This window comes from Scaptodrosophila lebanonensis, unplaced genomic scaffold, assembly GCF_003285725.1.
Source record: "Scaptodrosophila lebanonensis strain 11010-0011.00,11010-0021.00 unplaced genomic scaffold, SlebRS2 tig00000024-arrow-pilon, whole genome shotgun sequence".
NCBI classification, from domain to species: Eukaryota; Metazoa; Arthropoda; class Insecta; order Diptera; family Drosophilidae; genus Scaptodrosophila; species Scaptodrosophila lebanonensis.
Genome location: NW_022060538.1, coordinates 3,646,377 through 3,669,572, shown reverse-complemented (window position 1 = coordinate 3,669,572; position 23,196 = coordinate 3,646,377). Strand labels below are relative to the sequence as shown.

At 38.9% G+C, this 23,196-nt stretch overlaps 1 protein-coding gene across 1 annotated transcript in view; it reads right to left on the bottom strand.

Annotated features, from left to right (window-relative positions):
- LOC115621135 (cation-independent mannose-6-phosphate receptor) overlaps window positions 1–23,196 on the bottom strand; it is a 46,210-nt gene that overhangs the window by 8,895 nt on the left and 14,119 nt on the right. The window contains exons 9-13 of the mRNA XM_030514689.1: window positions 18,781–19,214; window positions 18,094–18,207; window positions 10,379–10,525; window positions 9,687–9,866; window positions 3,167–3,293 (exon numbers count right to left, since the gene is read on the bottom strand). Coding sequence (XP_030370549.1) covers window positions 3,167–3,293; window positions 9,687–9,866; window positions 10,379–10,525; window positions 18,094–18,207; window positions 18,781–19,214 — 1,002 coding nt within the window. The remainder of the gene's footprint in view (window positions 1–3,166; window positions 3,294–9,686; window positions 9,867–10,378; window positions 10,526–18,093; window positions 18,208–18,780; window positions 19,215–23,196) is intronic.

Sequence of the window (23,196 nt, the reverse complement as noted above, 5' to 3'; positions counted from 1 at the left end):
CAGCAGCAATAACAACAATGAGAGCCAGTGGCAGCAACAACCACAAACAAAACAAAGCGGCGGCATTTTATTTTAATTGCCTGGCAGACAACAAAGGATAAGCAGAAGCAGCAATAGCACGGGTAAGCGCATCATTCCACTAAATCCTTATCAAATTTCGAATGTTTGGAACGACAGACAGGCAGGCAGACAGAGATGGGAGTACCAACCAGCAGCACATGCCAAAGTTATCGCATAAAAGCCAAAAATAATTATCACTAGAGCACAACAAAAGCCTCGACTACCCACCAGACAACGGGGGAACAGAACCAAGACCAAACAGAATGGGAAGGTAGACAGCCGCTAGCTGTTCAAATGCGCAGTGACAGCTTTGTGACTGTCTGTTCAGACCATGTATAGAATAGTATATATACTTGTACAACTTGCGAACACACATTCATAACTACATACGAGCATGTGCCCACCCGGCAAAGACAGTCATTTTGTTCAAACGTCCACTATAGCCAGGTATTTGCATACCAAATAGGCACTGTTTGCCAAACTTGGTAACCAAATTATCCCAAGCACGAGAAAGGACACGTTTAGTTTTTTCTGATGCACCCCCTGCACTCGCCTTCCTTTATTTAATTGCAAAGAATTATTTATTATTTTCCAATTATGCAACTTGTTTTGTTTTTTTTTTGTGGCTACAGGCTATTTAAGAGTTGACCGCACTCGACTCGAGCATTCCTTTCCTGCTTAACAAATCATTTCTGTGACTGATTTAACTGAAACTATAGAATATCTGATAGTATGAGCTCTTTGAGCAGCTTCTTAAAATAATAAGCTATCTATGTACATGGTATATGGTTTGCAATTAACTTACTGCCAAGCTATGTCCGGTTCAAAATTTCTCGTTATATATAAGAACGAACGAACAGACGGATATAGACATCGATTAGTTTCGTCATGCTGGCTATGTATGTTATGAACCAATAATATAACCTGAACCAATACTCTGCCTGCTACGTACACTTGGTGTTTTGGATTCTCTAGTATACCCTTCAGGTATAATGATGTTCTTTCTATTGATGGATGGATGGTTTTTTTTATGTAGTCGGGATTAAATTTGTTTACTGCATTAAGTTAAATATGAAAAATATGAAAATCGTAAATTCCAGCCATGTATTGCAAATCAAATCAACGTTTAATGTAACTTATTCTCATCAGTACCTGCCATAAAAATCTAATTAAAAAACCAGCCACATGCTTCTCTCAGTACAAAATGGATAAATAAACTTGAAAGCCATTGGAAAACTAATCCGTTGTCTTTGGCGTTTGTCGGGTGGGTATGAGTGTGTGCATGTGTGCCTCAAGTCGCACAGCCAAACACAATCTGCACGGCAACAACTTTGCTGACTCGAATTTAGGCACTTTTAGTCGTCTGCCCATCGCAGGCTGTCCGTCTGACATTTGTTGTTGCTGCTTCGAGTATTATTGTTGCTGCGGCTGCTCTGGCAAACATTTTCATTGCACGCTCGGTTGCTGTCACTGTGCATATTAAAATTGTCTGATTGCCGCCGTAACCCCTTTTCAAGCCTCTTGACCTTTATATGAATAGTTTCCAGATCACACAATAAAGGCAGAAATGTGTTTCACGACAAACGCAAATATTCGGCATTAAACCAGTTTTTAAATAATTGTATTTGTTGTCTGCCGTCTGCCACGTGGGGCAAGTTTTGTCTCACTTGCCTGTCATAATTAATGCATCAGCATCTGTTTTATTACAGCGTTTTATTGTCTACCCGCACATCAAAGTCAAGCGATAAGTGCAAAGGGTTTAGTGAGACAAGTCCTATTCAGTTTAGTTTCGTCTAGAAAACATAAGGCTTTGGCCCAAATAAAGTTTTTCACTTTAACCACTTTACCCACACATTGTCAGCTTGTCCGCTTCTGCACGCGCTATTAAATATTCATGGGCTTTGAATGCAACACAAGAGGAAAAATAAGTGGCAAGCAAGTACAGCTAGATTATTTTACTGCATTATCTGGTAGACATTTTTCGCTGTTTTTCTGTCTGCTGCCTTTTTATAAGCTTGCCACACTACTATACATACCTAAGAAGTATTCTGATTGCTTGCAACAAAAGGGCATTGCATTTAAAATGTGTCCAAGGTCTGACTAGGCTTACGATGTAATTTCAATCTTATTAATGGTATTCAATTCGCTAAAGCAATACAGATAGTTTTTTGTGGAGTCACGGAAACATACACGTATTTAATTCTAAACAATCTGTAAGTCTCCCTGAGAAGATCGAAAAGGACCTAGTCGTACCCAAAGTTTGTGACGTCTACAATGACAAGGCTTCGAACCCGCAAAAATCTCTAAGCATCTCTGAGTATTGAAGCAAAAAAAGATAGTAAGACTTGCCGAAAGATTTATATAAATAATACTAAATAAAATAAGATTAAGCTCCTACTTTAATTTATAATTGTAATTATTTATAAATTTAATTTAAGTTGTTCCAAATAATAAGAATAATCAATTTATATATTCCGAGATAATATATATGGGGAGGATATTCAGAAAATTTTATTATTTTGAAGCTTATTGGCCAACCAATCGCACATAATATTTCGAGGGTACAACATATTCGCTTCGCCGAAAACGAACAATTCTTTCATTTTTTCTTATATTTTAAAGAGTTTTTGCATTTTTCAGCAACAAAAAGCACGCTGCAGACATAAAAGAATGTTAGTTAAAAGCAAAGCAACAAAATGGGTGCAAAAAAAAATCAACAACAACGAGACGCAGGCTTAAAAACGCAAACAAAAATGTCGCAGTGACAACGCCAGCACCTAAAAGTATGCAGCAAAAAATCGCAGCAACAAAAATGGTGCGATAATATGCAGCAGGAGCAGGAAGGCGTCGACGGCTAGGCGGGGGCACGAAACGCGAACAAGTGCAGATAAGAAATACAAGCGCATTGGGCTATGCGCCAATTCTAATGCGATTCTCTATTTAAAAAACGCTGTCGACACAGAAAAAAATATCTTCTACAATGGCCGGATATGCGCGTGTTACACCACGGGAAACGGAAGCGACAAACGACAAGGGGATAGGGAATAAAAACAAGAGCACGGATATGGAAATTGAATTAGGCAACGGCCAAGTGCTTGCTACTCACCCTCCGTGCCGCAGCCAGGCGCCTCATGTGAAAAGAAAATGTTAACCGAATCCTGTGAGTAGTCCGTAAGTGCCTTGCGATGCTGACCACATATGTTGATCGTTAGTTTTGTGCTGTTGTATACAATCTGTTTGAAGAAATCAGTAAATTCAAGTTGGTCCGATAAATATAAGTATAACCAAAATATTATGAAATATTAGATGATAACTATTTTTATTGTTTGGCCGGCTCGAGGTCAGAGTAAGAAAAACCAATTTATTTAATTTTCTTTTCTTTTTCCGATATATTTCGGTTACGCCACGGTAACCGTCTTCAGGGCAACTACAAAACATATAACATAATTAACATATTAAAACTATAACACAAGAATTTTTATATAATTACTTATTTAAGCAAGTCTGCTCTGTTTGACTTGGAGTTACTAACTAACAGGTGTCTGTAAATATGCGCGCAATTTTCGGTGTCTGCTTTGTAGTTAATTCTGTATTTGTTAGGTGTGTTGATAATGTGTAGCGTTTCGAGAGTGAATCGCTTACTGTAGTGTCGTTCTTGTTGCAGTACTTTCGTTTCTTCAAAGTTGGGGGTGTGTCCAGTCTCTATGCAGTGGGTTGTTAGAGCAGTTTTTTGTGTCAATGTTTGATGCCTTAGTTTGTAGTCTGACTTGTGTTGTGATATCCGTGTTTTTAGTTTCGACTTAGTGGTTCCAATGTAAAATCTCCTACATGGGTTGTCGCTGTCTCCGTCACATGGAATTTTATAGACTACGTTATTCAGGTCCATTTCTGCAATTTTTGCCTTAGTCCTATTAAAAATGTTCCTAAGTGTATTCTCCGGTCTGTGCGCAATTTGTATATCCTCTTTTTGATAGCAGTCTGACTGGGTGAAGCGTTCTGAGAACCCAGATACGTATGTCAGAGATTTGTAGATTTTTGGTGCTCTTGGTTCTTTTTTCTTTGGGTTCTTATGGTTCTTGATTAGGGAATACGTCAATTTGATAGGGAAGTCGTTTTGTGTCAGTATCCGTTTAATTTCTTCCTCTATTTGTTTATGGTAAAATTTGTCACTTGTCTCGAACATCCGTCTTATACAGTTCTTGGCTGTATTTATTATCATATTTTTCGGATGTTTCGAGTGATAGTTAATCAGCCTACCCGATGCCGTCGGTTTCTGGTACCATTTTGTTTTTAGCGTATTCCCACATCTATTTATAGTCAAATCCAAATAATTAAGTTTCTCGTCATTTTCTGTCTCTAATGTAAATTGGATGTCTTTGTGGTATATGTTGAGGGCGTCTAATGTCTTTTGCACCTGTTCCTTGTCAATAATTGCGAACAAGTCGTCAACATATTTGGTCAGGAGTCTTGGTCTATGGATCAATTTCGATGTTGTGTTTTCCAGAAGCTCCTCCATGACTATGTCCGCTATTACAGGGGACGCCGGGGATCCCATCGGTAGTCCCTTAAGTTGTATATACATTCTGTCCGTATACTTAAAATACCTTGTTTCACGGATGCAGAAATGTACGATGTCCATAAACATTCTCTTTGGGATTTTAGTGAAGCTTTCTATCCTGGTCCAGTTTTTACTGATGACATCCATCGCTAAGTCGATTGGGATGCTCGGGAACAGAGACACCACGTCGAACGAAACTAAAATCTCATCGTCTACTATATAAGTGTTGTTGACCTTGTCTTTAAACTCTGAGGAATTTTTAACGTTATATGGTGAGGTATTGGTCAGGTTCTTTAATATCCCAGCGATGTATCTACTAAGTTCGTGACAAGGGGAACCGACTGACGAACAAATCGGTCTCAGGGGTGTTCCTTTTTTGTGTATTTTCGGTAGTCCATAGATCCTGGGTGGGACACCTGTTAGTTAGTAACTCCAAGTCAAACAGAGCAGACTTGCTTAAATAAGTAATTATATAAAAATTCTTGTGTTATAGTTTTAATATGTTAATTATGTTATATGTTTTGTAGTTGCCCTGAAGACGGTTACCGTGGCGTAACCGAAATATATCGGAAAAAGAAAAGAAAATTAAATAAATTGGTTTTTCTTACTCTGACCTCGAGCCGGCCAAACAATAAAAATAACTATGAGGAAGGTCACCAAAATACTCAACAATATTCAAACGGAAGGCACGCCGTATGCAGCAACCAGTAAAATGGAATATGCAAAAATAAAGAACAACTACAAAAACTCCAAACACGTAATTAACAAATATCAGCAAATATCCAAAAAATTAGTTAAGTTACAGTCTAGTATAAAATTTTTATTACAATGCCGAAAGTACAAACTTGTCCCCAACTTCATAAACAATACCACAAACTGCACCAATATATTTAAAAATAATTCAAACTCACTCATTCCCACAAACATAAGCCAAAGATTAGAAAAGCATAGCCATATATTTCACATGAAAATTCTTAGTATATTGATCGCACATAAACATAATATTATTGACGAGAAGAGGAAACAATTACAAAAAACAAAAACAACCATAGAGGAAATAATGAGAGCGGACGATACAAAAGCATTTTTTGAGAGTGAAGAGAGCATAATGAACAAACTGACAACAACTCTCAAAGAACGACAACTACGAAAACTGGAGAACCTAAGAAACGATCGTAACGAACGGCACACAGACAACAACAAATAACAGGCAGAGTGGTTTGCAAACCAATCACACACAACATTCCCACCAAACATCACAGCATTACTTGCTATGGGTCCAAAGTACGCTTTACCAACTGACCGAAAAAGCTTTCCGCTCTTTAAATGCATAGCGGACGGAGAGGAGTTGGTACAAACAATAAAAAACAAAGAGAACCAAGAAACAGCTCGCATAAAACTCTCTTTACTAATAAAGAACATGATGACAAACAACCGAACTAACACAAGAGATCGCGCAATATTAGACACAGTGGAACAAACCAAAAAATTTCTGAAAACTAATGACAACATTTTAATATTAACTTCGGACAAAGGAAATAAGACGGTAGCCATGGACAAGGAGGAATATAATATCAAAATGACGGATATACTAGGAGACGCAAACACATACAGAACACTCAGACAAGACCCCACGCTTAGGCTACAGAATAAAAACAACAACTTCGTTGACAAACTACTCCAATTGAACATAATCACAAAGACTGAAAGGAATAAATTAGTTACAAGCACTGCACTACCACCCAGGATCTATGGACTACCGAAAATACACAAAAAAGGAACACCCCTGAGACCGATTTGTTCGTCAGTCGGTTCCCCTTGTCACGAACTTAGTAGATACATCGCTGGGATATTAAAGAACCTGACCAATACCTCACCATATAACGTTAAAAATTCCTCAGAGTTTAAAGACAAGGTCAACAACACTTATATAGTAGACGATGAGATTTTAGTTTCGTTCGACGTGGTGTCTCTGTTCCCGAGCATCCCAATCGACTTAGCGATGGATGTCATCAGTAAAAACTGGACCAGGATAGAAAGCTTCACTAAAATCCCAAAGAGAATGTTTATGGACATCGTACAGTTCTGCATCCGTGAAACAAGGTATTTTAAGTATACGGACAGAATGTATATACAACTTAAGGGACTACCGATGGGATCCCCGGCGTCCCCTGTAATAGCGGACATAGTCATGGAGGAGCTTCTGGAAAACACAACATCGAAATTGATCCATAGACCAAGACTCCTGACCAAATATGTTGACGACTTGTTCGCAATTATTGACAAGGAACAGGTGCAAAAGACATTAGACGCCCTCAACATATACCACAAAGACATCCAATTTACATTAGAGACAGAAAATGACGAGAAACTTAATTATTTGGATTTGACTATAAATAGATGTGGGAATACGCTAAAAACAAAATGGTACCAGAAACCGACGGCATCGGGTAGGCTGATTAACTATCACTCGAAACATCCGAAAAATATGATAATAAATACAGCCAAGAACTGTATAAGACGGATGTTCGAGACAAGTGACAAATTTTACCATAAACAAATAGAGGAAGAAATTAAACGGATACTGACACAAAACGACTTCCCTATCAAATTGACGTATTCCCTAATCAAGAACCATAAGAACCCAAAGAAAAAAGAACCAAGAGCACCAAAAATCTACAAATCTCTGACATACGTATCTGGGTTCTCAGAACGCTTCACCCAGTCAGACTGCTATCAAAAAGAGGATATACAAATTGCGCACAGACCGGAGAATACACTTAGGAACATTTTTAATAGGACTAAGGCAAAAATTGCAGAAATGGACCTGAATAACGTAGTCTATAAAATTCCATGTGACGGAGACAGCGACAACCCATGTAGGAGATTTTACATTGGAACCACTAAGTCGAAACTAAAAACACGGATATCACAACACAAGTCAGACTACAAACTAAGGCATCAAACATTGACACAAAAAACTGCTCTAACAACCCACTGCATAGAGACTGGACACACCCCCAACTTTGAAGAAACGAAAGTACTGCAACAAGAACGACACTACAGTAAGCGATTCACTCTCGAAACGCTACACATTATCAACACACCTAACAAATACAGAATTAACTACAAAGCAGACACCGAAAATTGCGCGCATATTTACAGACACCTGTTAGTTAGTAACTCCAAGTCAAACAGAGCAGACTTGCTTAAATAAGTAATTATATAAAAATTCTTGTGTTATAGTTTTAATATGTTAATTATGTTATATGTTTTGTAGTTGCCCTGAAGACGGTTACCGTGGCGTAACCGAAATATATCGGAAAAAGAAAAGAAAATTAAATAAATTGGTTTTTCTTACTCTGACCTCGAGCCGGCCAAACAATAAAAATAACTATGAGGAAGGTCACCAAAATACAACAACATTAGATGATAACGTTAAACATTTAAGCTCTTATGTACATTGAATAAATACTTAATTATTTCAATTTGAACAAGAAAGGAATGCTAAAGTCGAGCAGGCTCAAATCTCAAATACCCTGTACCACCCCACAAAAAAGAAATTAACTAAATTAATTTAGTTAATTAATTAAATTAATTTAGTTAATTAATTAACTAAATTAATTTAATTAATTAACTAAATTATATATAAAATATTCCATGCATGCATACATACATTTACATCAGAATCGTGCCTTATGCGTGTTTGTGTACTTGTACATATGTATGTATGTGTGCATTGAGCCTGGTTATATGGCTATAACTTTTTCTCTGATCAACCTATAATGAAACTTGGTATACGGATATATAATTACTAACTGGATGTGTCTACCAAATTTTAGTTTAAAATTCCAAGAATTACGGGAGTTATAGAAAATCGTTAATAGGGGGGGAGTGGGGGGTGGATCAGAAAAAATGAACAAACTCGTCCTTTCTCGGGCTCAGGAGAATCTGCATACCAAGTTTTGTTATTCTAGCTCTTATACTTTCGGAGATCCTTGCGTTCATACAGACAGACAGACGGACAGACAGACGGACATGGCTTTACCGATTCGGCTTGTCCTGCTGATCAAGAATATATATACTTTGTGGGGTCTACAAAGCCTCCTTCTGTGTGTTCCATGTGCACTCGCACAAAACTAATATACCTTTGTACCCTTTTTTTTCCAAATTCTACACCACGCTCCAAACAGACCAAAAATCGATTGTTGAATGCTCAAAAGTAATAAAAACTTGTTGAATCAATTAAAACTGGAATAATTATGTTTCTAGATTTTTTAGAACTCTGCAAGAGCTGCAGCAGAAATATTGAAATTACTCTAAAATGTACATGAAATGTACAAGAGTATATTAGGTTTGCGTGAGCTGAAAAATGTAACAGGCAGAAGGAGGCGTGGCAGACCCCACAAAGACGAGTCGATTTAGCCCTGTCTATCTGTCTGTCCGTCTGTCCGTCCGTGTGATCACCTAGATCTCAGAGGCTATAAGAGCTAGAGACACCAAATTTTGCACAAAGATGCCTTATGTGTGTACGCTATACGAGTTTGTTATATTTTTTTGATTCCCCCCCCCCCCCCTTCCGCCCTATGGGGGTTTTCCCGATTTTCCATTCGTATAATCGCCACCAAATTTTAGTCCAAGATGCCTTTCTCTAACTCCGGTAATTCTTGGAATTTCGAACTTAAACTTGACAAATACCTTCAGTTAGTTATAATGTGTCCGTACGCCAAGTTTTACCATGATAGACCGATTTAACAAGAAGTTATAGCCAATGTGCAATTATACACCATTTACGTGAGTTCGAATACCGAGAAAGGTAAAATGGATAAAAAAAATTTTTTTTTTGTTTATTTTTTTTTTATTTTTTTTTTTTTTTTCTATAATTATTGTAAACATATGTACAGAGTATTTCCAAGTCCGACTTTAGCTTTTTTACTTGTTTATCTTAATGATAGCGATAAAACAACATAATCATTCGTTTGGAGAAATATTTAAACACCCGTTGTCGGGTTTTTTAGATTTTCCACATATGTATATGCGTTTAGTCTAATTTAAAATCGAAGCTCACCTCAATTTTGCCATCGTTGGTAAAGTCTGCTCGCTTCAAGTTATACTTCATTTTCACCTCGTCCTGCACAATGTCGCAGCTGTCCGCGTTGAAAATGCACTCGTGTGGCGGGCAAATGACGCTCGTCTCCCAATCGAATCCATATTGGCAGTCTCCTATGGAGCGCAGCACCGGTTTGCCCTGTAGGTGGGCAAAAAGGAAAGAGTTCATGGCAGGAACGAGGTTAACAATCATTGCGGCATAAAATCAATTTGCTCGGCACTGGTCGCTACTCTGAACACTTCATGCCCCACCCTTTCCGTCTGCTCATGAACGCTAATGAATTTTGTGGCACGTAAACGTAAACCGCAACAAACTGCAACAACTGAATGGCAGCAGCACAAACAGCAACAATTTGCAATGACTGCAATGCCACAGCAGGCGGCGCAACAATGTCATGCCACAAGAGATGGCCATACACGTATATATGTAAATATAGTATATACATACATATGCATGGTGCTCTCTGGCATCGGGCCAAGAAGAAGTTGTGCTGCTGTCAATACAAATTGCCGACTAAATGTCAACCAAGTGGCCAAGTGTGCCCGCTCGCTGGCAATCTTTTATTAATGCGCTTAAGCATGGATCAATGTACCGGAAGAGGAGGCGGCAGCAGAGGCGGACGGGAGGACAAGTGTTTGCATTTTACTTACGCGACCCGCCCGCATATTGCAGCTGAACTCAATGCGCGTCGACAGATTCATGCTCTTGTCCTCGGGACACGGATCGCCATTCATGTAGAGAAGTTCGGCTCTTTTGCGATTACTGGCGGTCAGTGCGACCAGGGGGAAGCCCAGGCTCTGTAAAGACAAAGAGTGCAAAAATTATACACTAATCAAAATTTTGCATTTCAAATCCTTTTAATAATAAGTAAAAGCTATACTTTACACGTTATTCAATTTTATGAATATTTTAATTTAACATTATTTGAATTTAGATTTAATCCTAATTGTAATGTTCAATTATAGCCAGGACAACTAAGTGCTTCAGGCAGATTTACAGAATTATTATTGAGATTACTATCAAGAATAAAAGAAAACGATTGGGAGAATAATAAAAAATTAGATTTTTAGATTTCATCATAAAGCAAACATTCGGTTTTATTCAAAAATGTAGGTCACGCCAGGACGACTTTTCTATACTCAATACTCCTGTAATTTTAATTCGCTTACCAATTGAAACAACAAACAAGAGAGAACGCTACAGTCGAGCAAGCCCGACAGTGTAATACCCTGTACCCAGGTAAACTTCCGTCACTGAGTTATATGCGCCCATAGCAGCAGCAAAAAGAGGAAGAAGAAGAGCGAACTTGCTGCTGCAGTTTGGGGGGGTTGTACTGGCGAGGATTTGTTTTGCTAATAACTTCTTCTTAGAACTGACCGAATTGAATAAAATTTTGAACAACAGTAGACAATTATATATAAATTATGTGTGTAAAGTTTGGTTTAGGTAGCATTTGAAATGTGGACGCTATTGACGAAATTCTGTAGCGGGGGAAGGGGGGGAAAATTAAAAAAAAAAACATAAACTCGTCCTTACTCGGACCTAGGAGAATCTGGATGCCAACTTTGGTTATTCTAGCTTTTATAGTTTCTGAGATCCTCGCGTTCATCCAGACGGACGGACAGACGGACGGACAGACGGACGGACATGTCTAGATCGATTTCTCTCGTCATGCTGATCAAGAATATATATACTTTATGGGGTCGGAGATGCTTCCTTCTATATGTTACATACTTTGCACAAACCTAATATACCCTTTTTACCCTACGGGTACAGGGTATAAAAATTCCACAACACAGTAGGCATGATGTATATATAGCTGTTTCGGAATATACATATATTTTCTTTATCATCAAACCTCCTCGAGTCAGAAATATCAACTTAAAACTGATTTAGACACACATATAGCTCACATCTATGGGGGAATGCTTGTGCCAGCAATCTGGTTATTATTTAACGAACCCAATTATAAACTCTAAGAACCCTCACTGGAGCTCTTTGATATATTTGCAACGAATGCATTTACAGCAACATTATAACAGTTTAACACTTTATAACTTAAATATTTGATTTTATGTCGCCTACAACCAATAACAAACCTTTTATATACAAAATGCCATTCTTCTTAAATGTTTCTATAAAGTTTAAAACAAGCTTATTTTAAATTCTGCGTGAATCAAACGCACCAAACTTGTAAAACCTTCCCTGCTGACCCTACACCAACAAGATTATTATTGAAAGGATCTCAAATACAATTTGAATGAAAAAAGTTTCGCATAGTTTTAATTTATATGCACAATTCCCGTTTGCTTTTTTCCAGTGTGCATATGTATTCGTAGATATATATTGTATATATACATTTATAGTGAAAGTTATGAGTGCGGGGCCACAAGCACGCAAGTACAAAATGTTTTACTCAATGACTGTGATTGCAACGAATAACTAGAAAACTCTGCCTGGCTGTGAGTTACGCATGTATGTACACATACATACATACATGTATGTATAGAGAACTTTGTTGAGTGTGTGTGTTGTTGTTGCCGCACAGTCAAACGGCCAACAACGACACAACAAACAACAACCGTTTGAGTGGCCAACATATCGATGATGATAACTGGTAGACAGAGCGGCCAGGCAGCGAGCTCTTCAAATACTCAGACGTTATGCCATTCAGCCGACAATCCAGTAACCCAGCAACCAATACGGCACAAACGATGTTTTAATGGTGGCCAAGACAACCGACAACAAAGCCAAGGCATCAAAAGTGCTTCGAACAACAGACAGAAAGATACAAATATTGTTTACGAGGAGATTCCATGAAAATGTTCGTCCCATTTACGCGAAAGTTAAAAAAGCCGGAGCTTTAGTATTCGATAATCTTTTATCCTGCCACTTGGCATTTGTCTAATTTAAAGCGTTTTCACACAAACTCATCCATTGTTAGGAAGATTTCTCTAGAAGTTGGGTTGGTTTCCATATTAATTAATAAACATTTTCTCTTAAAAGAAAGCTACTTTTCAGATGCGCCTGTTTAAGTTTTAATACTTTTTAAAATATGGTACTATCGCTATATACATTTTAGTGTATTAGTATTTACTTGACGACTTGTTCACATAAATTTCTATTAGTTCAATCCCACACGCCAAATCGTATCCAAACTTATTGTCGCCTGTGCTTGTGGCTGCAGTTTCCGGCAGTCCACAGCACGGCTTGCCATCGTCCTTTCAATGCAACCGCTGCTATTGGCAGCCAAGCTTAAAGACAGTGGGGCAGCCAACTAGCCAGCCAGCCAGCCAGCGAACCAGCCAGAGAGCCAGTCAGCCATCCAGCTATCGAGCGACGTGAGCTTAATCCCCAAAAAGCATCGCGTTGGACAGCGACAGTGCAGCAAGTGCAACAGTCGTTGGCCTCCAAGATTTATGCCCGGGTCAGCGACAACATCAGGATCAGCATCGGCATCGGCATCAGGATGAGCATGAGAATAAGGGTAGGGGGAGGGGGAGGGCCAACACTGCACATGTTGTCGTCTCATCTTAAACGTATTAGTAACAAGCTTCGACTGCTCATTTCGCATGCAGCTCATGCAATGTTTTAGCAGTTTGTTCCGTTATTTATGGCCAAGCTGTCCGCTTGCTGGCACATTTCTTTAATCAATGTTGAATATATGTTTGTACGTATCGCAGTCCGAAAGTGCATTGAAACTTCAAATCTCGGCTAATTCGGCATTAGCAAAGAACTGACCAAACTGTTGACCTTCAACGCATTGCGCGCTCATTAGCAAAATGCTGTTAGGTGGGGGCCTGTGGGTTGTTGGGTGGTTTGTTGGTGGCACTGTGGCGCCAGCTTAACGGTTTAGCCAAATGCTCCGGCAAGTTACTAAAAACTTGCTGTGCTAAATTTATTGAAAAACTTTCTTATCGCATTTGAACAAGCTGAAAAAATATATGTATGATTGTACATAAGTATAAGTATATGTGTACGAGTATGTATCCCTTTGTTAGTGTGTTTCTTAATGCTGCTGCTAATGTTTTTTTTAGGTTCTGTAAACTTTTCTCTTAAGGCAGTTGAGGAAAGCAAAAAAAAAAAATAAACACTAAATAGAAACGGCAGAAGAGCGGAAAACAAAAAGTAACTTAATTGTTTGCAGATACAAATAAATAAGTAGGGCAACAACAAAAAACGCAGGAAAGTAAAATAAAACAGAGCTAACAACGTAAAAGCCAAAAGAAAAAACTGTATTTGTTGTAGAAGAGCTGTAAAAGCACGAGCTCGAGCAAATAAAGTGAATCTTAAGATGCAGCAGAATAGTATAAGGATTAAGCGCTAATTGGAAACCCTACACGCAAACAGATTTCCTTTTATCAAAGGGCAGAAGAAACTTAAACTTAATAGCATTGCAATCGAAAACATTCAGTTGTCATTTGAACTTTTTCTCGTAAGTATTGTGAAGGGAAATTTAAATAGCAGCGCCACAATAAGAAAATATATTAATTAACACATTACTTTGCATACTCATACGTTAACTTAAATATTAAAAAGTGAATGAGTCTGTAACATGAGAAATCAATTATTATATACATTTTAGTTTTAAAGAAAGAAGATGTTGCCTTGCAGGCAAACCACTTCATTCTTTCCAAACTGTAATGCTTGACCAACTGCTCAGCTCAGACGGTCACTGATACCTTAAATCAAAGCTTCTCATGTTGTACGAGTATTTGTATAAAAAGTTTTTAGAAAGAAAACAAAAAGCGAAAGCTTAAGTTCAAAAGCAATAAAGATTTGTGCAAGTTCAGCGTTTGGCTTGGGAGAGTTTAACTCTGCAAAGGACAGATAGGCCAGCGATGGCTACACTTTACTCTTGAGCATCAAATGTCCTGCGGCGACATTCACAACACGAGTCCTACGAATTGAAGAGTGCTGAAGGGCAGGACAATCGGCAGTTTGAAACAGTTCGGCAGACAGATGAGTATACACTGAACAACTTCTGCTTGGATGTTGCGCCCGGCATCTGATAAAACAGACGCTCAGGAATGCGTACAGCAACAAAGGCAACAAACGACATTAACTAGGATAATAATAAGCACAATGGCGCATATAACTACTCTCCCCACATAATGGGCTGTACAGAGGTTTGGAAAAGATGCCACACAATAGAGCGGGGAACAGACAAGTGGGGGGTTTGCCATTGAGCAGTCACTCAAAGGAATTGCTGTTTACACAGCAATTTTATCAATTTCATTATTAATATATATGTTCCACATCCTGCCCGGCAGCTGACAGACAGGCAGCAGGAAGGCAGGCATTTCCAAATAATTTCATTCTGTTATTCTGCTTGTGCAGGCATAGACTCCGTTGCTTCAATTAAAGGGGCGCAAATGTGTCGCACATTAACACGACGCGAATTGGCATGCCAAGCACACGGTACACGGCACCCGGCACATGCCAGAATCATGAGGCATCATGCCACTCCACATTTTCAGCTGCACAAGTCAAACGGTGCAGGCAACCATCCAGCGAGGCATGACAATGAGCAGCAACGAATTTTGACACTGCCACTAGTCACACGATAATCAAAAATCAAACGTGCCAAGCCGAAAAGTCGCGTCGTATTGCCGTGTCAGGCCATTCAAGTGGCAGCTAAAGAAATTCTACAAGACGCTGCATTCGGAAATCGCAAAAGGATGTGCAGCGACAGCATAAGCAGAAACTTCCAGCTGCTGAAGTTCAAGCGACAGCATATTAAAATATACGCAAAACGACTTCGGCGTGCAAATCAAACAAACAAAATGCCAAGTTTCTGCGCAACCAGGGAGTGGGAATATGGCAATGGCATTTCTAGGAGTGGGATGGGCGTTCGACAACTGTCAATGAGAGAGTAGGCGGATAGACGAGAGCTCCAAGTATACGACAATAGGGTACAGTGACGCGGAAACAAAATCCATGAATTGTTCAATTGCAGAAAAGACAGAGTTTAAATAATTCATCTCAGCAGCTCAACTAAACACAAACATTTTTCTCCCAAACATACAACTAAGGAACCATTAACGAAAGCTTACACATAACAAAAGATAAATTATTTCTTGTAAACTGAAATAGTGCAGGAAAAGAATCCATGGAAAATGAATCCATATCAATAATATAAAAAATCGCACAGTTTTTATCCTGCAGCAAACCTCCCAATTTTGACAAAAATATTACACATTTCTCAAGCACTGGAAAAATGAAGCCACTGTTCGGCTTAGCAGCGCCGCGATTGCCAACACCAGTAGCTAGCAGCTAGCACATTTCCGTTTCCGCACACGAAATGCGCACAAGACTGAACAATTTCAAAATGCAAAACGTGGTACAAATGTCAACAGGAGTTCGCTGTCTGTGTTGCATGTGTATCTGCATCTGTTTGTGTGACTCTGCCGTGGAAATAAAGCAAAAATAAATTTTATAAAAATATAAAACGCATGCTACGGCCGCGGTATTTTCAGGCTAGCGGCATGCAAACAACGCCAATGGCACTTTCCTCACGGTCGGTCACCCATGCCCCATGCCCAACCACCCATTCACCAGGCTCTACATACGATGCCGCGGCACTTGCAACCACCTACAGCCCCCCACAATTCGGAAATGTTTTGCACAGCACGTCGTAGTCAACACATACTCGATTCACACACACACACACACACACACACACACAACCGAATGCCTGGCATGAGGGCTGGCCGCTAAAAGCTGCTTTTAGCCACCGCCATTTTGCCATATCCTTCCGTTCCGTTTCGTTACGTCGCGTCGCATCGCATCGCATCGCGCTGCGTTACGTTAGTTGGGGTTACGACATTACGTTAGACGACACATGGATATAAATATATTTCTCTCGCATGCGGCTGGTACCCCTGCACTTGCTGGTACCGCCTCCCCAAGCCCGCACGTACGTGCTTATTTTTATCAACTTCAACAATGTTTCGCTCAAGGGAAATTTGTGCAGAATGTGATAAAATTGCCGGCGAGGCAGCAAAACAATGCACGGCTGACATATGGCTAAAGATTTGCCTATATAGCATAGTTGCAGTGCCGCTTTCGTGAATTGGGTTGCTTACGTTGGCATTATAATTCATATGACTATTCTTGCCTTCCACTTAACGTGAAGGCGAAAATAAATTTTGAATGTTAACAGAAGACCACGAGGGGGGAAATTGAAAAAATTTTGTCTCGAACGGAAAATCAAAGCAGCCCCAGAATAAGAAATAATAATAATAAGAAACACACGATAGACAAGCAATGGCTTATAGATTAATGTTTTTAATTTGTTATTAGACATATCATTAAAAACTGTTTTGAAGAAGCATTGTAAAAACTCTTATTGAAATACAGATGCTTTAAATCTGAATGTTTGGATTCAATGCCATGTGACCATAATATTATTAATTATAATTATTAATATTCATGATTATTAACAAATGAAAAACACATGGAAAATTGAAATACATTTGGAATTTAAAATATAAGTTATATATTTCTCTCGTCATGATGATCGGAGTCGGAGATGCTTCTATTTGCCTAACAAACTAACCTAAAAGAAAAAAATGTTTCGTTTTTAATCTGATGTGGAAATATCTCTTTGGTCCGATCGAGCTTAAACAAAAACATTTACTTAATCTCAATTAGAAACATTTCGTTTCCGTTATGTTGCTTTCGTCTGCTGGTTGCCAGTCAAAAAAAAAAAAAAAAAAAAAAAAAAACAGGAATGCCATATCAAGCAAATTTCATAGCATACTTTTGAGGGCTTAAGTATTTAGACACTGTGCCAGCAGCCTTAAACCCATAAAAACACACACTGAAAGAGAGAATGCGCCTGGGTAAGGGCGTGGTAGAAATTTTTGTCGTTTAGCAACTCTCAACTGCCTGCCGACTGAACAAGTCGGCTTTTCAACTGTCAACAGCAGTCAAGCTGTCGAGCAGAGAAAGCAACAACAGCAGGGGGTGCATAATGAAGTAACAAAATCTACTGACCAGCCAGCACGACAAATTGTGAACGTGAGTGGGGTTTGGCAATTAGAATCCAGCATATTTAATGCATGAATTAGTAGAGGCCACAATGTTGAGCATTTGACACGAGGGGCAACTGGCGATATTAAAGCATTTATAGCCGACAACGCGAAAACCGACCGTAATGGTCAAGTTGGGGCGGCGAAAATGGCGCAAATTACGTGAACTCACACACACACGCACATACACAGCGACTAGCTCACATGGACATCCACCTCTAAGCACTTAAGCCTTGTTGGACGTTCGAGCATAAGCCGCTTTCTTTTTAGGCCACTACATACTATTATCCCGTTCCCCCCCATCTCCCCAGAACTACGAGTATACTTACACGCTCCTCCTCGGGCGCACCGGACGCAGTCACTTTGGCCATGCATGCGCTCGAGCCTCCAGCGCAGCCTAATTGGTATTTCGGCACTAATGGACGGCACACATTTAGAAAGAACTGTGGAATAGCAGAAAAGACAAAAGGCATGAAATTAGTAAGGAGACAGAAGCGACAAAATGCCAAGCAGATCGCGTCTGGGGAAATCAGCGTGCTCTCCAATCTCTACAAACCAAATTACACTTGAAAAATTAAATAAGCTTTCAAGTTACTGGATTTCTCAATATTAAAGAAGCCAAATCATATAAATATACTTAGCATTTATTATAAAGGAATTATTTCTTATAAGAATGAAAATAATGAGGAACTTCTCCTGTCTGAAAAGAACCTTATAATAGTTCTCATTAATAGCTCTCATAGCAGAAATATAATGATGGAAATTGAAAGCATACATTTCTTTCCTTTTATTCTATAACTCTGTAATCTGATATTTTGATTTGAATAGATTACGTTTCTGAGATCTAAGTATCTAATTAATATTATGGAATTCCAATTTTAAAATTGAATATTACATTTCTTTAATACATGTACATTTACTTTTTTTTAATCCATTGAAAAACTATTGCAAGCAGAAGAAGCAACCAAGTATATAAGTAGCTGCACTTTGTTTATAATTTTTTTAAGTGTACTTACCTTAGTATCCTTGGACAGCTTTTCGGTCATATTTTCAGGAACTACAGCTTCATAGTTCATGCTGGCACTAATCAAAGGCGTCAAATCGACATTCTCCATACCGCCACTTCCAGTGCCATCTGCCGTATTCTGCACAAAGACCGGGACACTGCATGTAATCTGCTTATGGCAGGCGTAGGGTGTCTGATATTGAATTAACAACTGGCAATTGGAGTCCTCAATTATTTTCACAGCATCTACACCGCCTTTGTCCTTGGTGGCATTGTTCGCACAGACAAATTCAATTTTCGTAGTCCAGGGCGTAGTGCCTGACGATATGCGACAATTGGCGCCGCCCTCGTACAGCAAATAGGGCGAGCCGCTCTGATTGAAACGCAAATTCGAATTGACGTTGCCCAAGCTGGTGGTCTGAGCGTTTTGTTCGAAGCAGGCGCCTGTAAAAAACGAAGCAATCAAACAAGCGCATGAGTGTGTATGTTTGAATTTTTGTTCAACACAAAAAACAAGAAGCGGGCTAAGTGATGTCAGACAAAAAAAAAAGAGAGAGTCAAAGCCAAAGCAAAAATCTAGCCACCACGCCTGCAGTTGCAGTCCGGTTGGTCGACTGTGCTAATGGCTGCCAAACAAAAGCGCCTTTTGTGGCCCAACTGGCGCCCAAGCTCGGACAAGGAGCGCGCATTGTGCGTCAGATGCTGCCAAATGGAGCACTTGTCGACGTTCATCAAGGCAGAAATTAATTGGTGTTTCAGCCATGCACAGGTTTATCCTAGATGCCCCCAACAGGTGCAGGATTTGTTCACGTTTGTGTCGATCAACATGCAACATCCACTTGCATGAGAACCTAATTTCCCATTACGACAACTGAAGTATGTTCAGTCAGCGTTCAGTACACAGAAGGTAGCATCAGATAAGTCAGTACCTATTTCCATTTTCAAACTATGTAGTTATCAATTAGTTCAGATGTCCTAGAATGGCAATTCTTTAGCAGCTTTTATTCTTATTCAATTCTTATGCAAGCCTTTCAGACTACAAATCTCATATCAAAAGTTATTCAGCTATAAACGTATGTGTTGCAGAACGGGAAATAATCGTTGATCAAATTTGAAAAAACTAATCAAAAATCGCGTAATCATGCAGACTGACACAGTATTTAATTGATTTGAAAAAATGACAAAAATAAAAAAAAATTGAAACAATGAAAGCTGTGTGAATTTTAAAATATTCAAAAACTAATTGATAGTCTCCTTTTATTAAAATCAAAAAATATATAAAAATGTAAAATGAAAAAAACATTTTAAAATATGTAAATTGGTTTTTAAACGATTCGGTTTTTATTATTCAATATTTTCTGAGGCTCTTTACTTTTAACACATTTTTGTATACCCTGAAGAGTCGTATGAAATCGTGCTGAGTTATGTTTCAACAAAAAGAACATTTTCGAAGTAAGCTAAGTTGAAATAATTTAACTTTTAAGCTCATTTGTAAATAAAAAACACTAGTTAGTAATGGATTTTATAAATTCGTATTATAGTTTCAAATGCAAATACTACTTACGTCTAGATTAAAAATAATTGAAAACATTTCGATTAATACTTGACTCACATTTTTTTAAAAATTTCTTCATTTATAAGTAACCTTGGTTTTTTAGATTCGTTTCAATGTATTTTAATTAGTCATCCACATTCAAATTAGGGAAATGATGAATAACTCTATAAAATCCCTACCTTCAAATTAGTTTCAGAAGCAACCGAACATTCCATTTCTCGATCAGCAATTGAATTTTATATTTAAAATACCTGTGCTGGAGCCCAAATGCTTTATCCATAAGCTCGCCCAGCACACAATCAATTGGATGCCTGATTTTGATTGAGTATCCTATAGGAGACAGCATGGCGATTGTGATTTGACTAGAATATGGTAATTTCCCACACCCTAATGCGCCCTCTCTGACTTGTCTCTTTTCGTACTTTATTGCACATGCCAGACAGCATCAGACAACAACAAACAAGCATTCATTTCGTTCGCTTTTTGATATGCGTCAGCTCGCACAGGACGCACAGGTTAACATCACTGTGGCAGGACCAAGCCAAAAAATGAGGACAAAAATAACGACATAGAATCCCAGCCAGCTAACGAGAAAACGACTACAAAACGAAAAAGGCGAATTGAAGTGGCTTTTCAAATCGAAAAGAAATCGACTGTCCACTAAATTGATAAATGACGTTGTATAGAGCTGCGTGACAATATATTCTATGCTGCAGTCTGAATCTACATACATATAGTGTGTATAAATACTCTTTTGTATATATAATGTATATATGTTTTACTATGTCTGCAGTTCTTCTTTGAAAAGTTTATAGTAACTTTTCTGACTGTTCAAGTTAAGCCTGTTTTGCTATTAAAATTCAGATGTTACGATCGAATAGACGAATAGGACGCCATGATTTGAAACAAACAATACATTGATTGATATCTTTTCGCATTTGCATCGGTTTTGTGTTTATGCTTAGTGCACAGTACAAAAGTCCCAAGAATTACTTAAGGTTTGGAAAATCGCTTATACCTATGGATCAGGGGTAAAGGAGAGAATTCTAGATTTAAAAAATGGAAATTTAGAGGTCATGATTTTTTTTTTTTTTTTTTTTTTTTTTTTTTTTTTTTTTTTACATATATACAATTTATTAAACTAGTTTTCTACTACCAATATGGCAGCTTAAGCTAGTTGAAAGTTAGGGAATACAAAAGTTGTCTATAGTAAGCATCTATAGGACGCACTTATATCTATGTACATATATACAATATTTACAATGTTTTACATTAGAAATGAAATTATATTTTATGATATATATTATATATTTTATACAAGGGATCTTGTGGGGAGATCCTTTGGATGGCACTTCTTCAATCTTCTCTTCTTAGGTTTGGACAGGAGCCGCCTCGCTAGTGCGTTGGGGTGACTGCCGAGTCGCTTCTCGTAATTGCTTGCGTGCATTTGAATGACATCGCCAACCTTGGGGACACATAAGTCTCTTTCGATGTCCCTAGTGCGCATATACCAGGGAGCGTTGCATATTTTTCTGAGTATTTTAGCTTGCGCAACTCTTATTTTATTTAGGTTCGATGCAGCGGCAATGCCATAAATTGGTAGCGCATACTTCCATATTGGACTTAATATGGACTTATATACTGTCACCTTACTGTGCAGAGACAGCTTGTTGCAGGGTGCAAGCAGCCATGCCATCTTTCCGGCTTTTGCCATGACCGATCGCTTGACCATTGTTGTATGCTTGCTGAAGTTGAGCCTTCTGTCCAGAATGACACCAAGATATTTGTGCGAATTTGTATGACTGAGCGTGGACCCCAACATTGTGATATCTCCGCATGACGACGGCCTTGTTGTAAATGTGACATTCGCACACTTGCTGGCGTTGATACCAATGTTCCAATTCAGAGCCCACTTCTCGAAACTACTTACATACTGCTGTAAGGCTTCCGAAGCTACATCGATATCTCTGCTTCTGGTAAGCACCGCAGTGTCGTCTGCGTAAGTAGCTATTAGTGCGTCATCCTCGTATACTCCAAGGATCTCTTGCGGTGCAGGCATATCAGCAGTAAATAATGTATACAGGGTAGGACCCAGAACACTGCCTTGGGGCACTCCTGCACAAATTGAGCGCCTCGTGGATTTCACTCCATCAACAGCAACTCTGAAGCTTCTGTCCCTTAGAAAGCTTTCGATGAGTTGAAACAATTGAGGAGTTAGTATGCCTTTCAATTTGCAGAGGAGACCATCATGCCACACTCTATCAAAAGCTTGTTTAATATCCATAAACACAGCCACTGAGTACATCTTTTGCTCCATGGCTTCCAGGGCGAAGTTGACCACACGGTGGAGCTGTTCCGGTGTTCCGTGACTTCTTCGAAATCCAAATTGCCATTTTGGAATTCTGCGCGTCACGGCTTCGAGCTGGAGAATCCGGTCCAGAATCACGCGTTCCATCATCTTCCCGAGGGCAGGTAGCAGACTAATCGGCCTATATCCATCTACTTCAGTATGCTGTTTCTCTGGCTTTGGAATCATCGTAATTAGCGCCATTTTCCAGCAGTTTGGAAAGTGCCTCAGCCTGAGTATGTTATTCATGAGCAAAACAATATACAGCAGAGCCCTTGTGGGGAGCAGTTTCAGCGTCCTGTTGTCTAAAAGGTCTTCTCCAGGCGCTTTTTTGACCTTTAGATTTTTTATCTGCTGTACCACTTCTTGCAGTGTAACTGGGCTTGCAGGCAAGGCCATTTGGAATGGCATCTCCAGCCTAAGCTCGACTACCCTTCGCCTATCTGCTGATGTAAAGTCAAAAGGCTTAAATCTTTCCTCTAGGCTGTTTGCAAAGATTTCAGCTTTCTGCTGACTGGAATAGC